At 63.7% G+C, this 20,568-nt stretch overlaps 4 protein-coding genes across 4 annotated transcripts in view; 1 reads left to right on the top strand and 3 right to left on the bottom strand.

The window, feature by feature from the left end:
• Positions 1-3: 3 nt before the first annotated feature.
• Positions 4-3,110, bottom strand: CHLRE_09g403256v5 (uncharacterized protein). The gene is made up of 3 exons (XM_043066109.1): positions 2,476-3,110; positions 2,066-2,167; positions 4-1,747 (listed from the first exon to the last, which is right to left on the bottom strand). Exons 1-3 carry the CDS (start codon positions 2,896-2,898, stop codon positions 782-784), a joined length of 1,491 nt encoding a protein of 496 aa, XP_042921446.1. The 5' UTR covers positions 2,899-3,110; the 3' UTR covers positions 4-781.
• A 590-nt stretch (positions 3,111-3,700) lies between these two features.
• Positions 3,701-7,124, top strand: CHLRE_09g403293v5 (uncharacterized protein). The gene is made up of 7 exons (XM_001697550.2): positions 3,701-4,066; positions 4,138-4,269; positions 4,794-4,856; positions 5,207-5,293; positions 5,590-5,677; positions 5,883-5,953; positions 6,267-7,124. Exons 1-7 carry the CDS (start codon positions 3,979-3,981, stop codon positions 6,398-6,400), a joined length of 663 nt encoding a protein of 220 aa, XP_001697602.2. The 5' UTR covers positions 3,701-3,978; the 3' UTR covers positions 6,401-7,124.
• A 3,900-nt stretch (positions 7,125-11,024) lies between these two features.
• CHLRE_09g403330v5 (uncharacterized protein) lies at positions 11,025-12,370 on the bottom strand. Its single transcript, XM_043066111.1, has one exon. It carries the CDS (start codon positions 12,076-12,078, stop codon positions 11,896-11,898), a length of 183 nt encoding a protein of 60 aa, XP_042921447.1. The 5' UTR covers positions 12,079-12,370; the 3' UTR covers positions 11,025-11,895.
• A 94-nt stretch (positions 12,371-12,464) lies between these two features.
• CHLRE_09g403367v5 (uncharacterized protein) overlaps positions 12,465-20,568 on the bottom strand; it is a 12,146-nt gene continuing 4,042 nt past the window's right edge. Inside the window, exons 5-8 of the mRNA XM_043066113.1 lie at positions 17,674-20,451; positions 16,294-17,529; positions 15,650-15,869; positions 12,465-15,452 (exon numbers count right to left, since the gene is read on the bottom strand). Coding sequence (XP_042921448.1) covers positions 15,400-15,452; positions 15,650-15,869; positions 16,294-17,529; positions 17,674-20,451 — 4,287 coding nt within the window. The 3' untranslated portion in view covers positions 12,465-15,399. The remainder of the gene's footprint in view (positions 15,453-15,649; positions 15,870-16,293; positions 17,530-17,673; positions 20,452-20,568) is intronic.

Here is a 20,568-nt window from a genome sequence, read left to right on the forward strand (position 1 = left end):
TGAGCCTCCCTTGTGTTACACGCGTTGGCACGGTATGCGAGCACAATGCAGTTCAGTTGGCGTTGTGCCTTTAGCCTGTATCAATGCTGAATTGCTAACTGCAATTGGCACCAGTAAGCTCCAGCATGCTCCCGCTCCCCCCCGGCAACTCCAGCTAACGCCTCCAGCGGCACTCCTCAGCCGCGCTCAGCCTTTATGGCATTTCTCCCCACACACTCCAATGAGACGAGCTACGGGTCAGCAGCAGCAGCAAGGGGTCTGCACTGGCGCGATGCCGCCACGCCTCATACGTAGGCTGGAACCCAAACACACGGTGTGTGTCCCGCCCTCGCAGCCTCTCTGCGCAGCGCGCATACATCCTTCCTGCACTGTACTGCACTGCACGTGGGGCCGCATGTGGCCATGTGCGCCAGTTGGCAAGCCGCACTGCGCTGCAGCCCACCCTCCCCCTGCTGGTTGTTTTACCTGACGTGAGATACATACTGTGCCTTTATGGCAACGGCGCGTGACAAGTCAATTGGGCCCCAGCTCTATCCGGGGTTAGCCTTTCAGTCCTCAGGCGTGCCCGAGCGTAGCCACTGTAGCAGCCTCAGCTCTTGTCAACTTTGTTCAGCCCTCGATCTTGTCATTGACCGACCAGCCAAAGCCCACAGGTCGCGCATTCAGTCCTGGCCTTAAGCCACTCCTCCTCCAGGCCTCCTGCCCCGTTCGTCCTGTCCTGGCCTTAAACCGCCCCTCCTCCAGGCCCCCTGCTGCCCCGTTCTTCCTGCCCCCTGCCGCATCACCACCAGTGGGAGTAGCTCATACGGGCAGCCAGCCGCTCCAACTCCCGCGCCAGCTCCTCCGGGTGCTGCGCGTACCAAGGCGCCACCCACTCCTGCTTCATCACCACCCGCCCCTCATCAGCCGTATAACCCACGCGACCAAGAACCTCCAGATGCCGCAGCAGCACGCGCTTGCCGTATTCCTCCAGGTGCCAAAAGTGCGGCGTGTGGCAGGTCCATTCGATGTATGACGGCGGCACCTCCGTCAGCAGCTTGCCCTGGTGCATGCCGAAGGCCATCGTCGCGACCGCCGCCTCCTGCTCCTCCTCAGCCGTCGCCGGTGCCACGCGCCAAACCGGCCCGTAGCCGGACAGGTAGGGGTGGCCGGACACCGGTGCGGCGGCGCCGGGCGGTGCGGGCTGTATGAGGACCCACTCCAGCAGCTGCTCCCTCAGGTCGGGGTGCTGACGCCACATGTGCTCCTGCTGACACAACCAGCAGTAGTAGAAGGCGGGCACATGATCCAGCGGCCGCCCCACAAACATTCCAAACGGCATTACTGCCACCGCCGCCGGCGCCGGCACCTGAGGCACTGCCGCCGCTGCCGCGTCGTGGGCCGCCGCCGCCGCCGCCTCCTTAGCGGCTCCCTCCGCCGCTTCCTGAGGCGTCGCTGCTGCAGCTTCCTTAGCCACCGCCTCCACCGCCTCCTGAGGCGGCGCCGCCGCAGCCTCCTGAGGCGGTGCCTCCGCCGCCTCCTGAGGCGGCGGCGCTGCAGCTTCCTGAGGCTCTGCCGCCACCGACTCTGCCTCCTCAGATGCCGCAGCCGCAGCCGCAGCCTGCAGCGGCGCCGGCGCAGCTTCCCGAGACGGCGGGGCCGCAGCTTCCGGAGACGCCGCCTCCAGCGCCTCCTCAGGTGGCGCAGCTGCAGCATCCTGAGGCACAGCCGCCACCACCGCCACCGCCTGCTGCTTGTCCCGTTGAACCTGTGGGCAGTGTAGGAGTGGGGCAACGAGTCGTGAAGGGTACGTGCGGTACAGCAGGTGCCGGGGGGGTGGGTGGGAGCCATGCACGCTAGCTCGCGCGGGGTTGTCTCAGACGCCGGATGCCACGTCACAGTGTTTGTGCGGGGCGACTGGCTATCTAGCTAGCTCTACATAGGTGCGGACGACGGGCAGAGGGCAGGAAGAGCCGAGCCAGGCGATCCCAGTGGACAGTGCCCACACCGGCACCGCATTGCGCAACATACTGTACGCAACGGCAAAGCAACACACAAGGATCAGCCGCCAACACAAAGCACTCACGTCTGGCAGCTCGGCATCCGGCGGGGGCACTGCGCTGGGGTGGTTGCCGCGGCTAGGGGCGGCCTCCTGCGGACGCACGGTAGGATGGTTGGCGGGAGGATCCTGGTGGGCAGATGGGCAGATGGGCAGATGCGCACGCCAATGGATGAGTGGATGGGCGGGTGGGCGGGTTCGCGAATGGGCAGTGCGTATGTGCAAGGGAAGGCACAGGGAAGCAACAGTGGTTCGGCTGGGCCCTTAGGTGGGGCACGCAGGCACGCAGAACACATACACACGCACGCCGCCGCATGCACAGCACACGCGTGCGTGTGGGGCCAGCAGCGGGCGCACCCCCGAACAGCCGGGTGTGTGGGTTGGAGAGATGCGATATGCAGGATGAAGCCGTGTGGTGAAGCCGGGTGTGGTCCTACCTGGTCGCCGGCGCCCGCCGGCTCAGGCTGCAGCAGTGGCGGCTGCAGTGGCGATAACCCCGGCTCCACCACCGCCCCCGCCCCCGCCTCCGCCCTGGCATCGCCGAGCGCCGGCTGCTGCTCCTCCTCCTCCTCGTGCTCCTCCTGATGCTGTTGCATTTCTAGGCCATCGGCGGAGGTCATGGCCTCGGGATCGTTGCGGGCGCGCTTCCGCGGGCGCGCGCTGGACTCGGGAACAGTGGGAGAGCTGTGGGGCGAGGCCGCCCAACCCTCGGGCGCCGCGGACAGCGGAGAGAGAACCGCTGGCCGCTTGCTGCCCGCCGCCGCTGCTGGTGTTGGTGGGCAAATCACAGCCTCTCTGTCAAAGTCCTTGAGCACTGCGGCGTCCGTCGCCGAGCCGGGCGCAGCAGCGGCTTCCGACATGGCAGCGTCTTTTTGCCGGAACAAAATCGGTTGACGCACAAGCACACTCTGACCGTAAACAGCTGATAATGAGCTTAGAAAGTTTATTTGCACCTTATAAATGTTACGCAAGACAACCCAGTACTTGCGGTATCAAAATGGGCGCCCGGCCGGTCAGCCCTGGTTTCCCACGGGTCAGCAAGAATGCAACAAACAAACCATCGATGCTCATCATATTCATAAGGAAGCAACTGGGCGGCTGGGAGCTTTGAGGTATGGCGCTTTGCCGTGCTAACCGCCGTGCGAACCTTGGCCCAGCTTGTCCCCCACTGCCCCCCTTGACCCCTAGTCCTCCGCCCTGTTCCAGCTGTCTCGCAGTGTTCCACAAACCTCGCATACACGTCTGGCAAATAAGCAGGCAAGCTAGAATCATTGCAAGGTCCCCGGCGCTCTTGCTTCCCTTGCTTCATAAAAAAGCAGCCCGTGCGGGCGCACAGGGTGCGTGGCGATCACAGGGAAACACGAGGCGGCCGGCAAGGCCACAGGGCCAGAAATTTCACCCAAGAGTATGAAGGGTGCGACCGTGTGAGACTGTTGAACATGCGCGTAGCAGGCGACGCCCACTGCCCCGGGGCCCGGGCACCATAACACCGTTATCGACGTGCGTTGCGGAACTAACGCGTACGTAGACCAGAGCGGAAGGCGGAGTGGGCTTGCAGTTGCAGGCGGCAGTGGCAACCGGTGCACGCATGCCCATGCATGGACCCCCCCCCACAGAAGCTCCACCCTGCTCCGAGCCACCAGGCCTGCATGTTTAACGTGAATGCCCACGCAGCTTCCAGCTTCTGGAAAGGCGGACCAGCCGGTGCTCGTGCGCAAAGCGTACACAAACGTGCTCCGTGCCAACCGAAGGTTGTGACCCTAGTACACACATTGCAACTGCGCGATATATTTTACCATTGTGACATACAACTCTGTAGTAGGCGGGCTATGCAGGCGTGGGCGCGCACGCTGCGTCGGTGTGCTGCGAGTTCGCGCGTTACTCTGCCATCAAAATTCAGCGAGCGACGACAGGCCCTTTCCGTGAACTCATCAGCAGCCATGAACTGCCGTGAACTTAAGCAGCAAGCTCGGAAGGACATCAAGCAGGCGCTTCGCGGCTTGACGCAGGAGCAAATGGCCGACGAGAGTAAGTGCGAAGTTGCGATATGCACCAAAGTATACTCGTGAACTCAGGGGGCCTCGGCGGGTGGCTTCCAGGTGCTAGAATCGGCGCCCAGGTGCTGGACATGCGCGCGTACGCCAGGGCCGGAACGCTGGGTATCTACCTCCACTGCGCCAAATTACGGGAAGTGGACACAACGGCGGTGCTCCGCGATGCGCTGCATCAAGGTGCGTATCTGGGGGGGGGCCGGGTGGGCACGCCTGGGAGCGCAAGGGAAACTACTGCCGCGGCTACTGCGCAACCCTGAATGAAACGCACGGCTGCGGTGCCCGCCCAGCCGGGCCCAGCACCTCAGTAGGTAGGCGCCTTGGCACTCTAACCCGTGGCCTGTTATCCTAGATTAGGCCTACTCCCATGGTGGCAGCACTGGCTCGAAGCGGCTAGGGGCTGGGGCTGGGGCTGCAGCTGTAGCCTAGCGCGCTGCGCGACACAGGCCAGCAGCACCGGCACTCGGCCAGTCGCCTCACCGCCATGCACACCCTGCTGGTTGTTGCTAGCCCCGTCTACCGTAACTGCCAGTGGAAACGCGCCCGGGCGCGCTCGCCCCCCCCGCTTTAGTTTGGGATGGGACTTTCAACCCCGCTCCTCTCCTCCCGCCTTCCCCACGTTGGAACGTTCTACCCCCGCGCTTTGTTTGGTTGGATAACTTGGATTGAAATAAACTCACCCCCGCCCCCCACCGCATACACAGGCAAGCGCTGCTACGTGCCAGTGGTGGAGGACAAGAACAGCAACATGAAGTTCCTGCACCTGGGTGAGCCGTGTGTTTGCGTGTGTGCGTTCGTGTCTATCTTCAGTGTGCACAAAGTTGTGGATAGCGTGTGGCTTGTGGGTGGGGGCGTGTTTGTCTTTAAGAGGAGGTGATACGATCTAGTTGAAGCGTAGGCGTGACGGGGGAGTTAGCTTACAGGCAACCAGTTGCGCGCGCCACCCGGCGGGCGTGTGTGGAACTGTTGTGATGGGCTAGGGGCTAGTGGCCACGGACTAGAGGCGGTTAACCGTGTCCGCTTGGCAGGGGGCTTTGGTGCCGATGTTCTTTGCTTTTAAAGCAACCCTGGATCCCTCCCTCCCATGTGTCGCTCCTCTTCTGCTGCTCTGCGGCAGACGACATGGCCTGTCTGCGCACGGTGCCGCCCTTTGACATCCTAGAGCCGACCGACACCTACGATGATGGCACGCCGCGGCAGGATGGTTAGTTCTGATTGGGGACTTTAGGAGCAGAGCACTGGGCAAGGCAACAAAGGACCGACCAAACGTGCGCTGGGCTGCATCGAATACAGGTTTCAACAAGCAGGGGGGGGACTCTAGCTTGTGTATGCCATGACAATGAGCACGCTGGCACGTAGCTACGGTGGCTCTGCTGTATCCTTGCTGAGCGTGTCAGCGTGATATGGCGTCCAACAGCGACTGGAGCAACCACTAGAGCGACCTGACGCCCTCACTAACAGCCCGCGACGGCCCGCTGTCCTCTGCCCTGTCCACCGAAGCCCTGCAGTCCGGCACTTGCTTCGACGTACTGCTAGTGCCGGGGCTTGGCTTTGACACCAGCGGGCGGCGGCTGGGGCGTGGCGGCGGGTGAGGCGGTCCGGTCCAGGCGCAGGCACCATGCGGGCAAGCGCGGGCTGGCAGACCACCATGCGTGCTTGCGTTTGCACGTGGGGGCTGACTGGGCGCTTGCGTGCCGCCTGTGCGCCTGCACGAACGCCAGGGCGGGCGGGTAGGTGTGCACTCACGATGTACGGCATGGCGCTCGTACGGCCTTGGACCCGCACGCGCACAGGTACTACGACAAGATGATCACTGGGCTACAGCGGCTGGCGCAGGCAGCCGGCCGGGAGCCCCCTTTGCTAGGTAGGTCAGTGTCGGGGCTGTGTGGTGCTGGAGTGGAAGTGACGCGGGCTCGCAGCGCGGGAAATGCCGGCAAATGTTGTTGTTGGCACGGCAAGTCGCTTTTCCGCACTGCATGGGGCTGATCCGGGCCGCTGCCTGCTGTCCGGCGTCCTCTATGCTAACGTAGCTGTTCTTACCGCCCGCTGCAACCGGTCGCCCTGGTCTTGGTGTTCGCATACACGTGCATACGCACCCCTGTGCCCTTATCCCATCGCACCTGTGACCCTGCTCCGCTGCGCCAACCATGTGTGTTTTCCTTTGTACGGCACCGCAGTCGCGCTGTCGTACAGCGCCCAGGTGGTGGGCGCCGTACCCGTGGACGAGCACGACCAGCTGGTGGACGTGCTGGTCACGGCGGCCGGCGTGTACGGCTGTACGGACAGGGGGCGGGCGGCGCTGCAGCTGTAGGCGGTAGGCGATGGACGGTAGTGGTAGGCCGTACCGGATGCGGGATTGGGGTGGCGGCAGGGGTGGAGTGGCGAGGGTAGCGGTACGTGATGGATCAAACATGCTGGGCTCGGCCGGCAAACATCTGGCGGGCACACAAGCGAAGGTGCCGCTGAGCGGAATAACCATTGCCTGGCTCCGTCTAAGTTGGTACGGGTGCGAGTTTTGCGGCGCTGGTCACCTGACCCAATCACTTGCCCGATGGCAGCTGGAGTACCGTTGCACGGCGCGGCCGACCAGCCGCCGACCAGGCGGCACCGGGAGCAGCGAGCCTGCTGTGTGCGGCTGTCTGTCGCTGTCTACCCGCTGGCACACGCCACCAGGCCACCAGGCTCAGGGTATCCATGGACAGCAGCAGAGACCTTGTCCATGTATTTGGAGTCATGGCTTACGCGTCGGGGAAGGCTTGCTGCACTGGGTAGCTTGCCTGGCTCATACGGTACTTCCCACACGTATGTCGACGGTCTGTGGCTTCCGGGCATCCCTGCCTCTGACGCGGGTGTGACGACGGCAGGCTTTTGTCGTGTGTACTGACACGCGTCAGGCATCGCCTTGTGTGGGTAGAGCATGTGAGGAGGACGTAGCTGTGAGAAGGGGCGAGGCGTGCGCGAGCATTGCCCACATGTGGAACATGCGCGGCCCCTGCATCCAGTACGGCACCGACACCATGTACGCCACCCCGCTCAGCGTCGCCCCCAAACGCATCCCCCGCAGCAAGGACGACCCCAACTGGATTGCATGGTCGCGCCGCCTTGAAGGCCTGTGGACGCGTGCCGTTGATGCTTTCGCTGCAAGAGGCCTCAATGTCGCGCGCATCGCCCGCGCCCTGGCCAACCCCACCGGACTCGACTTCCTTTTCGCCACTGGCCCTCCCCCACTCCCGCCCGCCCTCCTCCCCGACGACGGCCAACCCCGACGGCTTTTTGCCTCTCGCAACTGGGCCCGCCGCATCTCCGTTGTCCACCACCACATGCGCGCCGGCCGCATCGCCCTGCCCGACCGCCTCCACAGCCTGGCCACCTACAGCATCAACTCATTGCAGCGCATGCTTCTCGCTTTGCGCAGCCTGGCCCCATCCTCCCTTCACCGCACAGCAACCCCAGCCGACATCGCAGCCATTCGCCAGGTCCTCACTGCCGCCCACGCCGCCGCGCAGCGCCGCCAGCTTGACGCCCGCCCCAAGCAGCCCCTGGTCCTCCGCCTCCCAGCCCCGCTTCAGGCTCACCTCCGCGCCGCCGACGCCAGAGCCCTCCTCGCCTCGCCAGGCATTGCCCGCTTCATGCCGGACCGCATGCCCGCCGTCTCCACCGTCACCTTCCTCGCACCTCCGTCCCTGCGCCACCTCCTCTGCAACGCCGCAAAAGCCAGCCGCGACCCCGGCGCCACCACCTCCTGCACCTGCCATCTCTTCCCCGCCCTTCCCCGCGACCCTGCCCACGGCCACATCTTCACCCACCGCCTACAGCCCGCCTTGACGCCGGCCGCCGCTGCCCTCTGGTCCATGGGAGCCAACACGCGCCCACCGCCTGACCCCAGCGCGCCTCTCCCCACGTCCCTGGCCGACGACCTGCGGAAGTCACTCTTCGGATACTGCCGACGCGCCGCCCGCGCCGCACGCATCACCACCGACTCCGCCACATCTTGGGTCAACGCCGCCGCCGCTGCCCTGCGCGCCACTGTCGACCCTTCCGCCGCCGCCTCCGTCGATGCCGACATGCTCCTCCACCCCGCCCCCACACCGCCGCCTCCACCGGCATTTCCGCTATCCGCCGCAGATGTCGCCGCCGCCACCGCCACCTTCCGCAGCGTCCGCCGCAACCTCATCATCACGGTCATGGACAAGTGCCCGGACAACTTTGTCGCCGTGTGCCCCCACCTATATCATGCCAAGCTCGCCGCCGACTTGCAAGCATCCCCCTTCTACGCCGTCGCCACCCCTGCTGACTACTCCGCCAGCCTTACCGCCGTCGGGCTTATGCTGCAGCCGCTGGGGCTCCCCTTCCACGCCGCCCGGCCGCCACCTGTCAACTACGGCACCGGCAAGTGCCACAAGACCCCCTTCGGTTTTCGCTACATCACCGCCTCTCCCGCCATCCCCACCACCGATGCCGCCGTCGTCCTCACCGGCTTCCTCCGTACGCTGGACGCCACCCTGCCGAAACTGTACGCAGCCCTCTTTCCGCGCCTGCCCCTGCGGCCGTGGCACGTCAACGGCCCCTTCGTCTCCGCTAGCCTGCTGCGCCACGCGTCCCTCGCCCCCAGGCCGATCAACCCTCTCCCCGGCGCCGGCACCACCACCTTCACGCCCACACCCCCCGCCGCCACCACCCCCGCACCGACTACCCCCGCCCCGGACTTCCCTTGTGCCGTCTGCGGCCGCACCAATGGTCACGGCCTCATCCTGTGTGATCACCCCGGCGCTCGCACCGACGGCCGTGCCACATGCCTCGTCGGCGCCCACGGCGCATGCCTACGGCCCGCAATCAGCACACGCGCCGCCCACCGCATGGGCACCTGGCACTGCCCCCTGCACGCGCCGCAGCCTGTTGAGGACCCCGCGACATCCTGCCCCTACACTGGCACCCTCACCTTCGGCCGCACGATCCGGTACCCGCCCCCTGCCCCTGGGCCACCCATCGCCACCGTCACCTACACCGCCTCGACTGCCGCGCCATGTCAGCTGCCCGGCCCTATCTCCGCGCCGGCCGTGTGCACATATGACGTGGAACGGCTCTTCACCAACCTGCCTATTCCTACCTGCATCGAGCATTTGGTCAACCTCTTCTCCCTCGTCCTCTCCACCCTGCATGATGGAGCCGCCGGCCTCCAGTTCTACCCGTACAACCGTGCAGCCGAAGCCCAGTGGCCTACCGAAGCCGCATGGCTTGCCCGCGCCAGCCCCAAATCCACCTCCGCCGCCCGCCGCGGGCGCCCCCCGCCTGCTCCCCATCCGCATCGAGGTCTCGACGCTCACGGCCGATACTATATGTGGACGCCCGGCGTCCTCCGCACGGTGCTGCGCGCCCTGCTTGCGCATGCCTACACCTCCTACCGCGGCCAGCCCTACCTGCAAATTCGCGGCGTCGCCATGGGCGCCAACTTCGCTTCGTACGTTGCCAACCTGGTCCTTGCCTATGATGAGTTGCGCTGGCAGCACGCACTCTACACCCGCGTCTTCATGCCCTCCGCCAGCTCCTTGTGCGCGGAAGCTTCCCTCGCCCTTGATGTGCTACTGGCGTTCCAAGACACCCAGCGGTACACCGACGACCTCCTCGGCTGCTGCAACCCCTTCCTTCCCCACCTGCTGCTGCAATCCCAATCGCTTGCCGGCATCCCTGGCATCTACTCCACCGACCTCACCTTGGCGGCCTCCGGCGCCACACCCGCCGCCGGCGTCGCCACGCCTTACCTCAACTTCGCCATCACCCCCCACAGCAGCAACATCTACGGGCACGTCGTGTACGACCTACAGCCGTACGACAAACGCGACAGCCCCAAGTTTGCGCAGCTCGGCGTCTCCCGCTTCACCCCGTTCTACTCCTGCATCCCCCGGCACGTGCGCTTCAACGTTGTCATCGGCGCCCTCGTCACCCTTGCGCGGCTCTGCACCACCCTCGGCACCTTCATCACGTCAGCACGGCGCACGCTGCGGCGGCTGCATCTGCGCGCCTACCCGCGCCCCTTCCTCCGCAAGGCCCTCATGCGCTTCTATGGTCGGCATCGCCAACTGCTGCCGGGTACCATGACCTCACGCGGGCTCCTCAGCCTCCTGCCGCCCCCGGATCTGCCCCCTCCTCCACCGGCGGCCCCGCCGCCGCCTCCCCCTCCGGCCCCCGCGCCACCAGTCGCCGCCGCCGTCGTCCTGCCGGCCCTGCCCGCACCACCGCTTCCCTTCCCTCCTGCTGGCCACGCGGCCTGGTGCCACGGCGACAACAACATCGGCTCAGGCGACGACATGTCCATCTCCTCTGACAGCGGCAGCGATATGTCCATCTGTTAGCAGCAGCCCCAGATGTGACGCAGCAGCGTCAGCCTCAGCCAGCACGACAGCCGTGGAGCGGCGACCTGGGCGACGGTAGCGGCGGTACCGAGCGGTGCGGTGGCTTGTAGTAGGTGATTGGGGGTGGGGCGCCGGTCCCGGCTGCCCTGAACCGCTCTGCGGTGCGGGGACGGCCGTGCCGGTGTTCCCGTGCTGGGCTTCTGGTTTCCAGTTTTACGGTAGGGACACAGGTCGGTGCTAAGTTTGGGGCTTGGCGCGCGTGTGGGCTTTTTCCTTGTCGGTTCGGCGCGGGTCGGGTTCTTGGGTTTGCGTTAGGGGCGCTGGTTTTCGGGAGTGTGCTGTCCCGCCGGCCGTGTGTGGGGCGTGCGGTGCGTGATCGCCGGCTTCTCGGCCGTCTTGTGGGTTGTGTGTGCGCGTGTAAGTGCCTGTTCGCGGCGGGCGCGTGTTGGCTGCGTGGGCGGGCTCCTTGGCGGGCTTTTCGTCCTGGCTGTGTTTTGCCCTGTGTGTGTGCGCGTGTCCCCTCTCCGCGCTCCCGTGCCGCAGGGCTGATGATTTTAAGACGCCGCCTCCTGTCATGCCACCGGGGAGCTCTTCGTGAGCCCGGGCCCCATCCAGCCGCGTACCCAAGTACCCACCTACGTACCAGCCCCAGCGCTGCCAGCCTCTGCAGCCACCCAGCGTCCCATGCCAGCTGTCCCGTGCCTCTCCCCAGCTGTCCCGTGCCTCTCCCCAGCTGTCCCACCCCAGCAGTCCCACATCCGCTGTCCCCTCCCAGCTGTCCCTCCCAGCTGTCCCTTCCAGTAGTCCCTTCCAGTTGTCCCTTCCAGCTGTCCCACACCAACTGTCCCACCCCAGCTGTCCCTTCGGCTCCCTTCTCAAACGCAGCTTCAGCGAAATCTACAGCCTGCCCGACTCCCGGCGTGTGCGGCCTTCCGCCCGCCTTCCAAAACGCAACAGCCCCCGCCTCTCCTCGCCAGCCGATCACAGCCGAAACTCTGCTTCTTTCTTAATCAGCCACAAACATCAGCCACAAACAATGCCTCGGAAACAACACCTCGGAAACTTCCTCCCATCTAGTGCGCGGCCACAGCTCCCCTACCGAACGTCGCAGCACCTATCCTCACCATCAGCAACGCTTCCTCACCTCCGGTTGTGTTGTTGGCGTGTTGCACCGCATTCGGCCTGCCCGCCACAATTGTCGTACACATTCGGGCCCCTCTTCTGCTTTGCTTCGCCTTGACACGAGTATCGATCTTCCCTCCTTCTACATGGGCTACATGGGCTTTGTCGCTCGCCCGATCGCCAAACCCCCTGCCTACTGGTTCGAGGGCGATCGATGGTGCATGCGGCCCATGCAGTTCCATGCACACTCAAAAATTGCAAGTCCATACTGCCAGTATGGACGCCCTGCCCCCGAGAGCTGCGAGGAAGGACCGGGCAAGGGCGTGACGTGAACTCACCCCACTGTCTGTGTGTTTGAGGCGCGTTCGGTGCAGGAAGGAACAGCACGGCTCAGCTGGCGTGGGCGCGGGCGGGGGCGTTGAAAGAAGCGTTCGGGACCTGCGATCAGCGTTGCGAAGCGTCGCAGACTGCTCGCGTTGTGTGTGCCGGTGTCGTTTGCGCGGTTTAAATTGTGCATCTTGAGCCAACCTTGCACACCAGAGCACAGCAAACCCCAGCGCGAAGAAGCGAGCTCTCCGGCACCCCGCGTGCAAGCGCGAGTGCGTTGTGTCGCAGCGATCGCGCGCAGAATGATTTCACAATGTTATAATTGCACGTTAGTTTTCACGCGCGCTTGTTTCAGCGTCTACGCGCTGCCTCTGGTGTTGAGCCAGCAAATCGCCACGTTCTTCCTCGCGGACGCGCCATTTGTCGCGCGGCCAAAAGTGACTATCCAATCTTTGTGCGCTCTCACCAAACCTGCTCACCACGCTCCCAGGGCAAAGGGGAAGACAACTCATCCCTCCGGTTTAGGCCGCATGGGGCCGCTTCGCGGCCCCATCCCGCCCAAACCTGCGGGCTGAGTTGTCTTCTTGTTCTTGCCCCTGCTTGTCACACTGTCGCCCGGCCATTGTTTTGCTGCACGCCGTTGCATTACGCTAGTGCTCGTCTACACAGCTCATCCGTGGACGCCGGTCGACTGCCTGCAGGTGCGCATCGGCTATGCTATCCGCGCGGTGTGGCGTCGCATTGAGTCTGTGTGGTGCTATCGCCTTGGCCGGGCGCCCGGAGCGTGAGGAATGCGCGTCAGCAAAACATCGACACAACCTGCCAGCTACCGTCGGTACAGTAACAGCGCGCGAACGACGCACCAATGCCTTGTCCCTTCTTGCTACGCTTTTATGTGGGCACGGGTGGGAGCCACACACATCGGGACTACGCTTTCCTGCCCCTTGCCATGTTCCATCACGAGCGCGGCCCCTGCATTCAACTGTGTCGGATTAGCCGCCGTCGCACTATTAACGCTCACTGACCGTTTACGAGCTGAAGCTGCTGAACATACGTATGTCGGAGCGAAGAGTGCCACGGCCAGATGCACCATTTTCTGCGCGCTCAGCCTTAGCGCTCCTCTTGGCTGTTACCTTTCTATGTCTAGGCACTTGACTACCTATCTTTGCCCCAAGCAGCAATGTGTCGCACGGAACCGCAAGCTGCGCGTGGCTCAGTCGGAACAGAGTGTGCTTTCCGCGCGTCTGCACAGCTGCTCTGGCGCTGCAACGTTGCTAACGAGGATGTATGCTCAGTGATGAGTGTCTGGCGCCCCTGCGTGGAGCCGGCTGGCGTTGTGTAGAGTCTGCAATGTTCCCGGGTGAGTGCATCGATTTTAGGTGCCTCAGTGTCCGTGTCCCCCAACGCGCGCAAACCATACGCAACGCTGGAATTAGTGCTCCAGTGCATATGTGCAACGATTTGGCCGCGTTTCGGTGGTTCCTGAAGCGTGCTGGGCCCGTGCGTGTGTGGCCGCGTTAGGCTGCGTCCTCCGCCCCATCGTCGCGCCCCCAGCGGCCAGCGCCCCTGCCACCCGTCAGCCACGCCCCCGGTTGCGGTGCCACGCCTTAGTTATGCCACTTCAGGGTGGATGTGCTCAGAAAGGCGTCTGAAGCTGCAGTTTCGGAATTGTGGACAAGTTGTTCCGATGACCCCAGAGGTTCTATGGCTTAATGCACACCCTCCTCTGGAGGGTCTGATTATGGCGCTTAATGAGATGCTGTCACAGGTTCGAATCCCGTCAAGAACAGTTTTTTTTGCCAGATCACAGCGAAGAAGTAGATAAGATCAGGGCGCCGCGAAATTTACAAACAAGGCCACGCCGGTACAAAAAACATGAATGTGACAAGGCACGGCGTGATGCAACATCAACAAAATACACCAAAAACACAGGAATTCAGGCTACCAGGTGTATCTATACACCATGCTTGTCGGTTTTCAAGCTCGAACATCGCGACGGACATATTGAACATGTAATTCTGAGCGTGCATTGTTCGGAACACACACAACGAGCTCGGGAGCGCGAAATGGCGAGCCAAGCATGTCGAGACCCCGACTGATTTTCACACCGCGTCACTCAAGTCCCTAGTTGTTCGTAAGAATATGCATGCTGAACGCGCATTGCGCACAGTGCATAATACAAGCTCAAGAGCGCGACATCGCGAGCCGAGCATATTGAGACCCTCCTCCATTTCCGAGCGATTTGCGTCCCCGAAGTCTTCTAACTATGCATATTAAGCGTGTATTCCGAGCTACGTTGCGAATAGAATCCAAGCGGTAAATGCCAAAAACAAATCCCGCGATCCATCTGTCGGTCGACTGTTCATCGACCACCAACCTCCTGTGCGAACACCAGCTGGCTAACAATAACCTCCTCAAAGTGCAAGGGATTAACCACGCCACACATCAACCTGTTGTAAACACACAACAATCCAACGCACGACAAGCAAGCAGATAAACAATACCCCGGCTTCACGCAGAGACAGGACAGGTAGAAACTAAACCCGAACGTAGCTCAGTGACATACGTCCAGCCAGCGAAGCCAAGCATGATGGTCACCACACCAAACACCAACAAGAAAGTCACTGCTGTAAATTGCAGTCAGCACTCACCACCCACAAGGTACTCCACGCTTCCAGGTCATCTGTCAGTACACCTCGCGCATGTTAAAAACACTACTGCATGCATTGAAAGCCTTGGTTATGAGGCAGCCATGCTGGCCTGAATGCGCACAATCATACCTGGCACTGCTACTGCTGTGCTCTGCGAGAGCCTCAATAGCCGCTGCCATTCCGCGGCTAGATCTGCCTCGGGCGTTAGCATGGTACGCAGCGCCTTTTTAAGCCGGCGCTCTTCGGCCCGCGAGGCCCACAGCGGACGCACTAAATGTAAGGCATGCAACCCACGAAACCTGGTGAGCATTACGTAAATTGAAGCCCGCCGCCAACTGCCGTGCTGCGGTTTGCACATATCCACCAGCCACAGTTCGTGCGCTGGCAGAGTTTGCCCCTGCGCAAAGTAATCGGTGACTGCATACGCAAGCTCCACACGAAAGCCCCAGCGCATCACAGGCAACCGCAGGGTTGCATGCTGCGATGTGAACATAGCACTGCACGGTAAAACAGGAATCTCCCCGACATCCAGGGCCTGATCGACAGACACCCGACCCGCATCAGGCCCGTCGGGGCGCACCATTACAGCCGAGGGCACGAACTTGAGGACATGCACGGGGGCAATGCTTGCATCTGGCAATGGTGACTCGTTGGGATGCAGAACAATGCCGGTGCCTGTGGCACTGTTGTTGTTGATGTGATACAGACGCACATGCTCATTTGATGTAAACACGTAACGAATGCCAGCAAAGAATGCGCACACAGCGGGCACACCGCTATCATCCTCGGCCCCGCCAAGCGCCTCTAATTGATGCACATGCGAAATAGGTAAGCTGCTCCCGTCCGGCGACAAGTCCGCGCTACGCCATAGCAGCAGCTGCTGACGCTGCGCGAGCGCATGCAGCTGCACGAGCTGCAATGCCAGTGGAACCCGCACAACATGGCGCTGGACAACTGCAAAGGGCTGGGGCACGGGGTCAATCCCTGGCTTCGGGGGCTGCCAAACACGCGCGTTGAGCTGCTGGCACGCTGTATCCAGATCTGCCTGAGAGATTTCCTGCACGCCACCAAACTTCTCCGCTAGCATGAAGAGAGGTTCGTTGTTGTCACCTACGCCTGCTTGCTGCCGATGCTGGTGAGTGAGAACGAACGCGAACGGCACCATATTCCACAGCTCCCGCCCCATGAGGTTCATGCTGCCCTCCGGATGCTCCAGCTGCCGGATCTGGCGCTCCATGGCCCCGCCGTCCCCCGCGCCCGGCGCCAGCAGCTGCCGCAAGCTCTCTTCCGCAGCACCGCTATATAGCGGCACGTGCCGTGGCTGTGGCAACTGACGCAAGTCGCCAACAAGCAGGCCATGCAGATCTGACAGCGGCCCGTGATATAGGTGCGTGCTGTCTATACCCACGTGCCTCCGTGCCGCGTGCACATGCATGCAAATGCGCGCCCAGTGGGACAGCCCACACGTGCTAAACTCATCTAGGAAAATGAAGCGCACACCATTGAGGTTGCGCTCGACTCGATCGCGGTGAGGCGGACCAAAGGTGCCAGCAGTCGCAAAGAAGGACGTGGTGCTGGTGCCGAGCACGCCTGGCGTAGAGTCCTGTAAATGGACCGTGATGGCAGCGGCCGAAGTCAACAGCATGATCATGTAAGGCTCCCTGGCTGCTAAACCAGTCCACCACCGCCACACTTCACCTCCGAACTGAACCCCTCTTGCACCACACACCCCACACACCCCACACACAACTCACATGCAGCGCAGCGCGCCACGTGTAGCTCACGAGGGCAATGAGAGACTCGCAGCGGTGCTGATATGCAAACCATAGCAATGCCTGCAGCACCCGCGACTTGCCGCTGCCGGCTTTGCCCGTGAGCACCGAGCACACGGGGGGCTGACGGACGCCGGCGGCCTCTGCTAGCAGGAGCTGCGCGTACAGCATGAACGCCTGCTGCTGGTCATCGCTGAGGTTCCATAACCGCGCTGTGTCTTCAGGCGTCGGCTGCGAGTCCTCCGGGCAAAGCACGTACGGCGGCTCTGCACCAGGGTTCGCTGCATCGGGCCAGACGCCCTGCACCTCTGGGGCGGCTGTGGTAACCGCCAATGGCGAGATGAGCACCAGCTTCGCTGTCACTGCTGCAGTGCCGCTGTTGTAAAGCAGCAGCTGCTGCTGCACTGCTCCCTGCGCCTGCGCGAGTGCCTGTGCGGCGTACTGCCCGCCTAGGTCGTAATCATGCATGCGTTGCTGTGCTGCAGCCAGCCGCTCGTGTGTCCACTCCTGCGTGCTGCGCACTACTGCTGCCGCCGCTGTACGCCCAACCGCTGGCCATGCATTGGCGCGCGGGATCTGGGCAACCACGGTGGTCGCCTCTGTAGTCAGACCGCCACCCAGGCCGCCGTGCACAATGCGCTGCAGCAGCCCTGCGCGTTCCGTCTCCGATAGCGCACAACCCTGCCAGAGCTCCGCTGCGGGCGCTGCGCTGCGCCTAACATCGGGTTCCTCATCATCCTGCGGCTCTGCCTCCAGGTCGTCCATGCCCTCCAACGGCACGCCCTCCAACAGTGCCTCCTCTGCCACATCCTCAGCGGTGCCCTCCGCCTCCGCCTGCAGCTGCCGCCGCTCCTCCGCCCGCATTCGCACGCGCGCAAGCCCATCCACGTGATCAAGCATACGACACGCGATGCGCACATGCAGCGACTGGCCATCCGCCGGCTGTGCAAAGCACCGCTGATAAGCTGCCCATGCGCCGTTGCTGAGATCGAGCATGTCGTCACAGCTGTAGGCGGCGAAGTTCGCGAGCGCAAACACTGCATAGCGCTCCAGCACCTGCGGATCGCCCACGCCGTCCGCAGGCCGCACAACGGGGTCACACACCGGCTGCGGCACGTACGGCCGCAGCCGGCGTCGCCACACGCATTTACTGTACTCTGGGTGCGCGGGATGCAAGCGCAGATGGTGCCCTTGCGCTCCATCTGGCCCGGCCGAGTGCTGCGGGGTGGTGGGCACACATACAGTTCTTTGCTGCTGGGCCGTGCCGAAGTGCTGCTGCAAGACATTATAACGCATGCGAGCCTACGGACTCAACACCCCGTAACTCCAGGCGTGCAAGCTGCCGCGCACACAACCTCGTACCTTATAAAACAACATCGCCATCATCATAGGAGACAGCTCGCGCAGCGCCTCGCCGCGGTACAGGTAATCTTTCAGGTAGCTTGATGACCGGTAACGAGCAGGTGCGACGGCGGGCTGCTCTAGCTGCTGTACGCTTCCGCTGGGCCCGGGATCTGGGACATCGCTAGCGATTGTGCTGGCGGCCGGAAGCTGGCCTTCCCCTGTCGGACTCCCGCCCGCTCCAACGCTGCCCATTGTACACACGAGCCGCAGCTGGGTGTCTCTGGGCCTGAGCTCCGGGTCCGCGCGCTTCAGCTGCGACTGCACATGCTGCGAGAACATCCTGTAATCGATGGCCCTGAACTGGTGGCTTTCGTGCGCGTCGGTGCCCCGCATCAGCAGCAGCGCCGCTGCTGGAGCGGAGAACGTCTGCTGGGCTGTTAACAGGTTGATGGCGTGCGCAAGGTTGAACATCCCCTCCCGTTGCACCGCAGCCGCGCCGACAGGCCGCGCAGTGCGCAGCGCGGCCACAGTCGCGGACTGCTGTGCGCGCGCCGTCACCTCCGCCGTGAACTGCGCCTGTGCCGGCGTGCTGCTCTCGCCTGCAGCTGACACACCTGCAGTAGGAGGCCGGGGCGCCCAGGCAGAGGCGCTGGCGTCCGCAAAGGCTGCGAAGGGATGCCGTAGCTGATCCAGCACGTCCTGGATGGGCAGGTGCTCGCTCTCAATCCCGGCCTGCTGCTCTGGCGTCATGAGGTGCATGCGCCGCCGCAGCATGGTGGCTGCGGCTATAAGGGCCCTGCTGCCCTGCACTGCTTCAGACTTGGTGGCATACTTCAGGGCATAGTCCGCTGCGTCCGCGGCAAGCTGCTCAAGGCTGGGCAGCTGCGGCCGCCGCTCCCACACAGGGTCCGTGCGCGGAATGCCCTCGTGCCGCTGATCCCATAGCTCGCGCGTGCGCAGCCAGCGCCCCACGTCACACGCAAACGTGACGGTGTGATTGCAAGGCACCGCCAGCAGCAGGGCCACCATATGCGAGACCATGTAGCGGCCATACCGCTTGAGGTGCACGCACACCGACTGCTCGTGCAGGTACGTGGTGAGCCAGTGCAGCATCCGAGGCAGCCGCATGCGGCAGTTGCTGTCCGTGGCATGCTTGCTGTGTGACGTGGTGCACGTGCCATCGCGATGGGCGTGCAGCAGCGTCTCCAGGACCGCGTGCGCAGCAAATAACCCGAGCCGCTCCGCCTCAGTCAAACTGCTGCATTGTAGAGGCGGCCGACAAGACACGGCTGCGTCTTCCATGGCCCCCCTGGCCTTCACCTCCACCAGCACCTCCCTGAGAATGTCCCGCTGCAGCTCCGTCAAGCGCTCGCTGCCAGCCGCCTCAGCCACCTCCTGCAGCTGCTCGGTGCTGAGCTTCTGAGCGTGGACCGGTCGCTCGCCGCCGCTGAACAGCAGCGGCGAGGCGAACCACTGCGTCTGCACGGACTCCAGGAAGTCCAGCACGTCGGGACAATTCCGCGGGTCCGCTAGCGCCTTTCGCAGGCGTGCTGGCTGCAGCCCGGGCTGCCAGATACAGCCGTGCACGTGCAGCTCTCCGCGCTGATTCATTTCGAACTTGAAGAAGAAGGCGTCGACGCGCCCGAACAGGCAGTTGCTACGTTGCTGCACATCTGACCCTGCTGGCCACCCGAGGAACACGTCGCAGAACGCGTCCATGAACGCCTCAAAGGACTCGGCACACGCGAGCGGGTGCCCGGCCACCAGGTCCCACCGCTCCGCGGCCATGGGCCGATGCTGCGGCGCGCCTGTCCGCACGTCGAAGGTGTACGGACGCCCCATCAGCGTGAACGTGGCATCTGAGTGCACCGATGCGGGGTTGAGCGTCACAGTGGCGCTGGGTGGGCCATACGCAGCCCACAGCCCGTACGCGCGGCTGCGCAGCGCTGCATAGGAGCCAGGCGAGCCCACCACATGGGCGCCCGTGATGCGCGCTCCACGCACGAGCTGCTCCACTTCCGGTGGCGATCCGTGTAGCCGCTGGGCCTGCTCCGCCCGTGATAGGCCTGCTGCAAGCACGTCCGCTGCCTCCACCAGCGTGTCCGGCCCCATGTCGCCGAGACTCATGATGAGCTGCGGGTCCAGCTTGAAGCGCACCGCCACCTGCTGGTTGACCGTGTGCCGCTGCCACGCGTCAAACATGTCCAGAATGAAGTGTGGTGCCTGGGCGCTGCAGTCTTCGGTGCCGTCCGGCGCTGGTGGGTACCATCGCTGCAGCTGCAGCTGGATCCAGCTGAGCATCTGCATGCCGGCCGGGCATGCGCCCGTGCCGTTAGGAAACCGATTCACGTGCACGCGCAGTGGCCACTCCGGCTGATAGTCCGACTGCGGGGCCTGCTCCGTGCATGATGCGAGTGGCCATCCGTCCAGCAGCAGCTGCAGGGCGCGCTCGTCGGCGCAGGCGTCCTCAAACACCGCGCGCAACGCCGGCGAATCTGCTGGCGTTGGCGACAAGTCAACGTCGTCTATGCCCTGCATATGTGTCACGTTCTGACCGCAGCTGCTGAATGCTGCCGCCACCTCCGCCCCTGCCGCCGCCGCTGCTGGTGCTGCTGCGCCTGCACGCTGTGCGGCTTCTGCAGGCAGTGCTGGAAGAGACTGCGGCCGTCGCCCACCGTGCTCCCGTTGCACCGGCGACAGTGCCTGCGGCTCGTGCACCACGAACAAGCTGCCTGGCGGCAGCGGTGCGCCCGCCGGCGGGCGTGACAGCGGGCGCGTGCTGCCACTCGCATTCGCCTGCACGCAAAGCATCCACCACGCATACACACAGGGCCTCACGTCAGCACTGAACGCCTGGCGCCACAGAGATGCCACATGCGATGCAGTGTGCTGACGAGAAGCACCCCACCGCCT

This window comes from Chlamydomonas reinhardtii, chromosome 9 (assembly GCF_000002595.2).
Source record: "Chlamydomonas reinhardtii strain CC-503 cw92 mt+ chromosome 9, whole genome shotgun sequence".
NCBI lineage: Eukaryota > Viridiplantae > Chlorophyta > Chlorophyceae > Chlamydomonadales > Chlamydomonadaceae > Chlamydomonas > Chlamydomonas reinhardtii.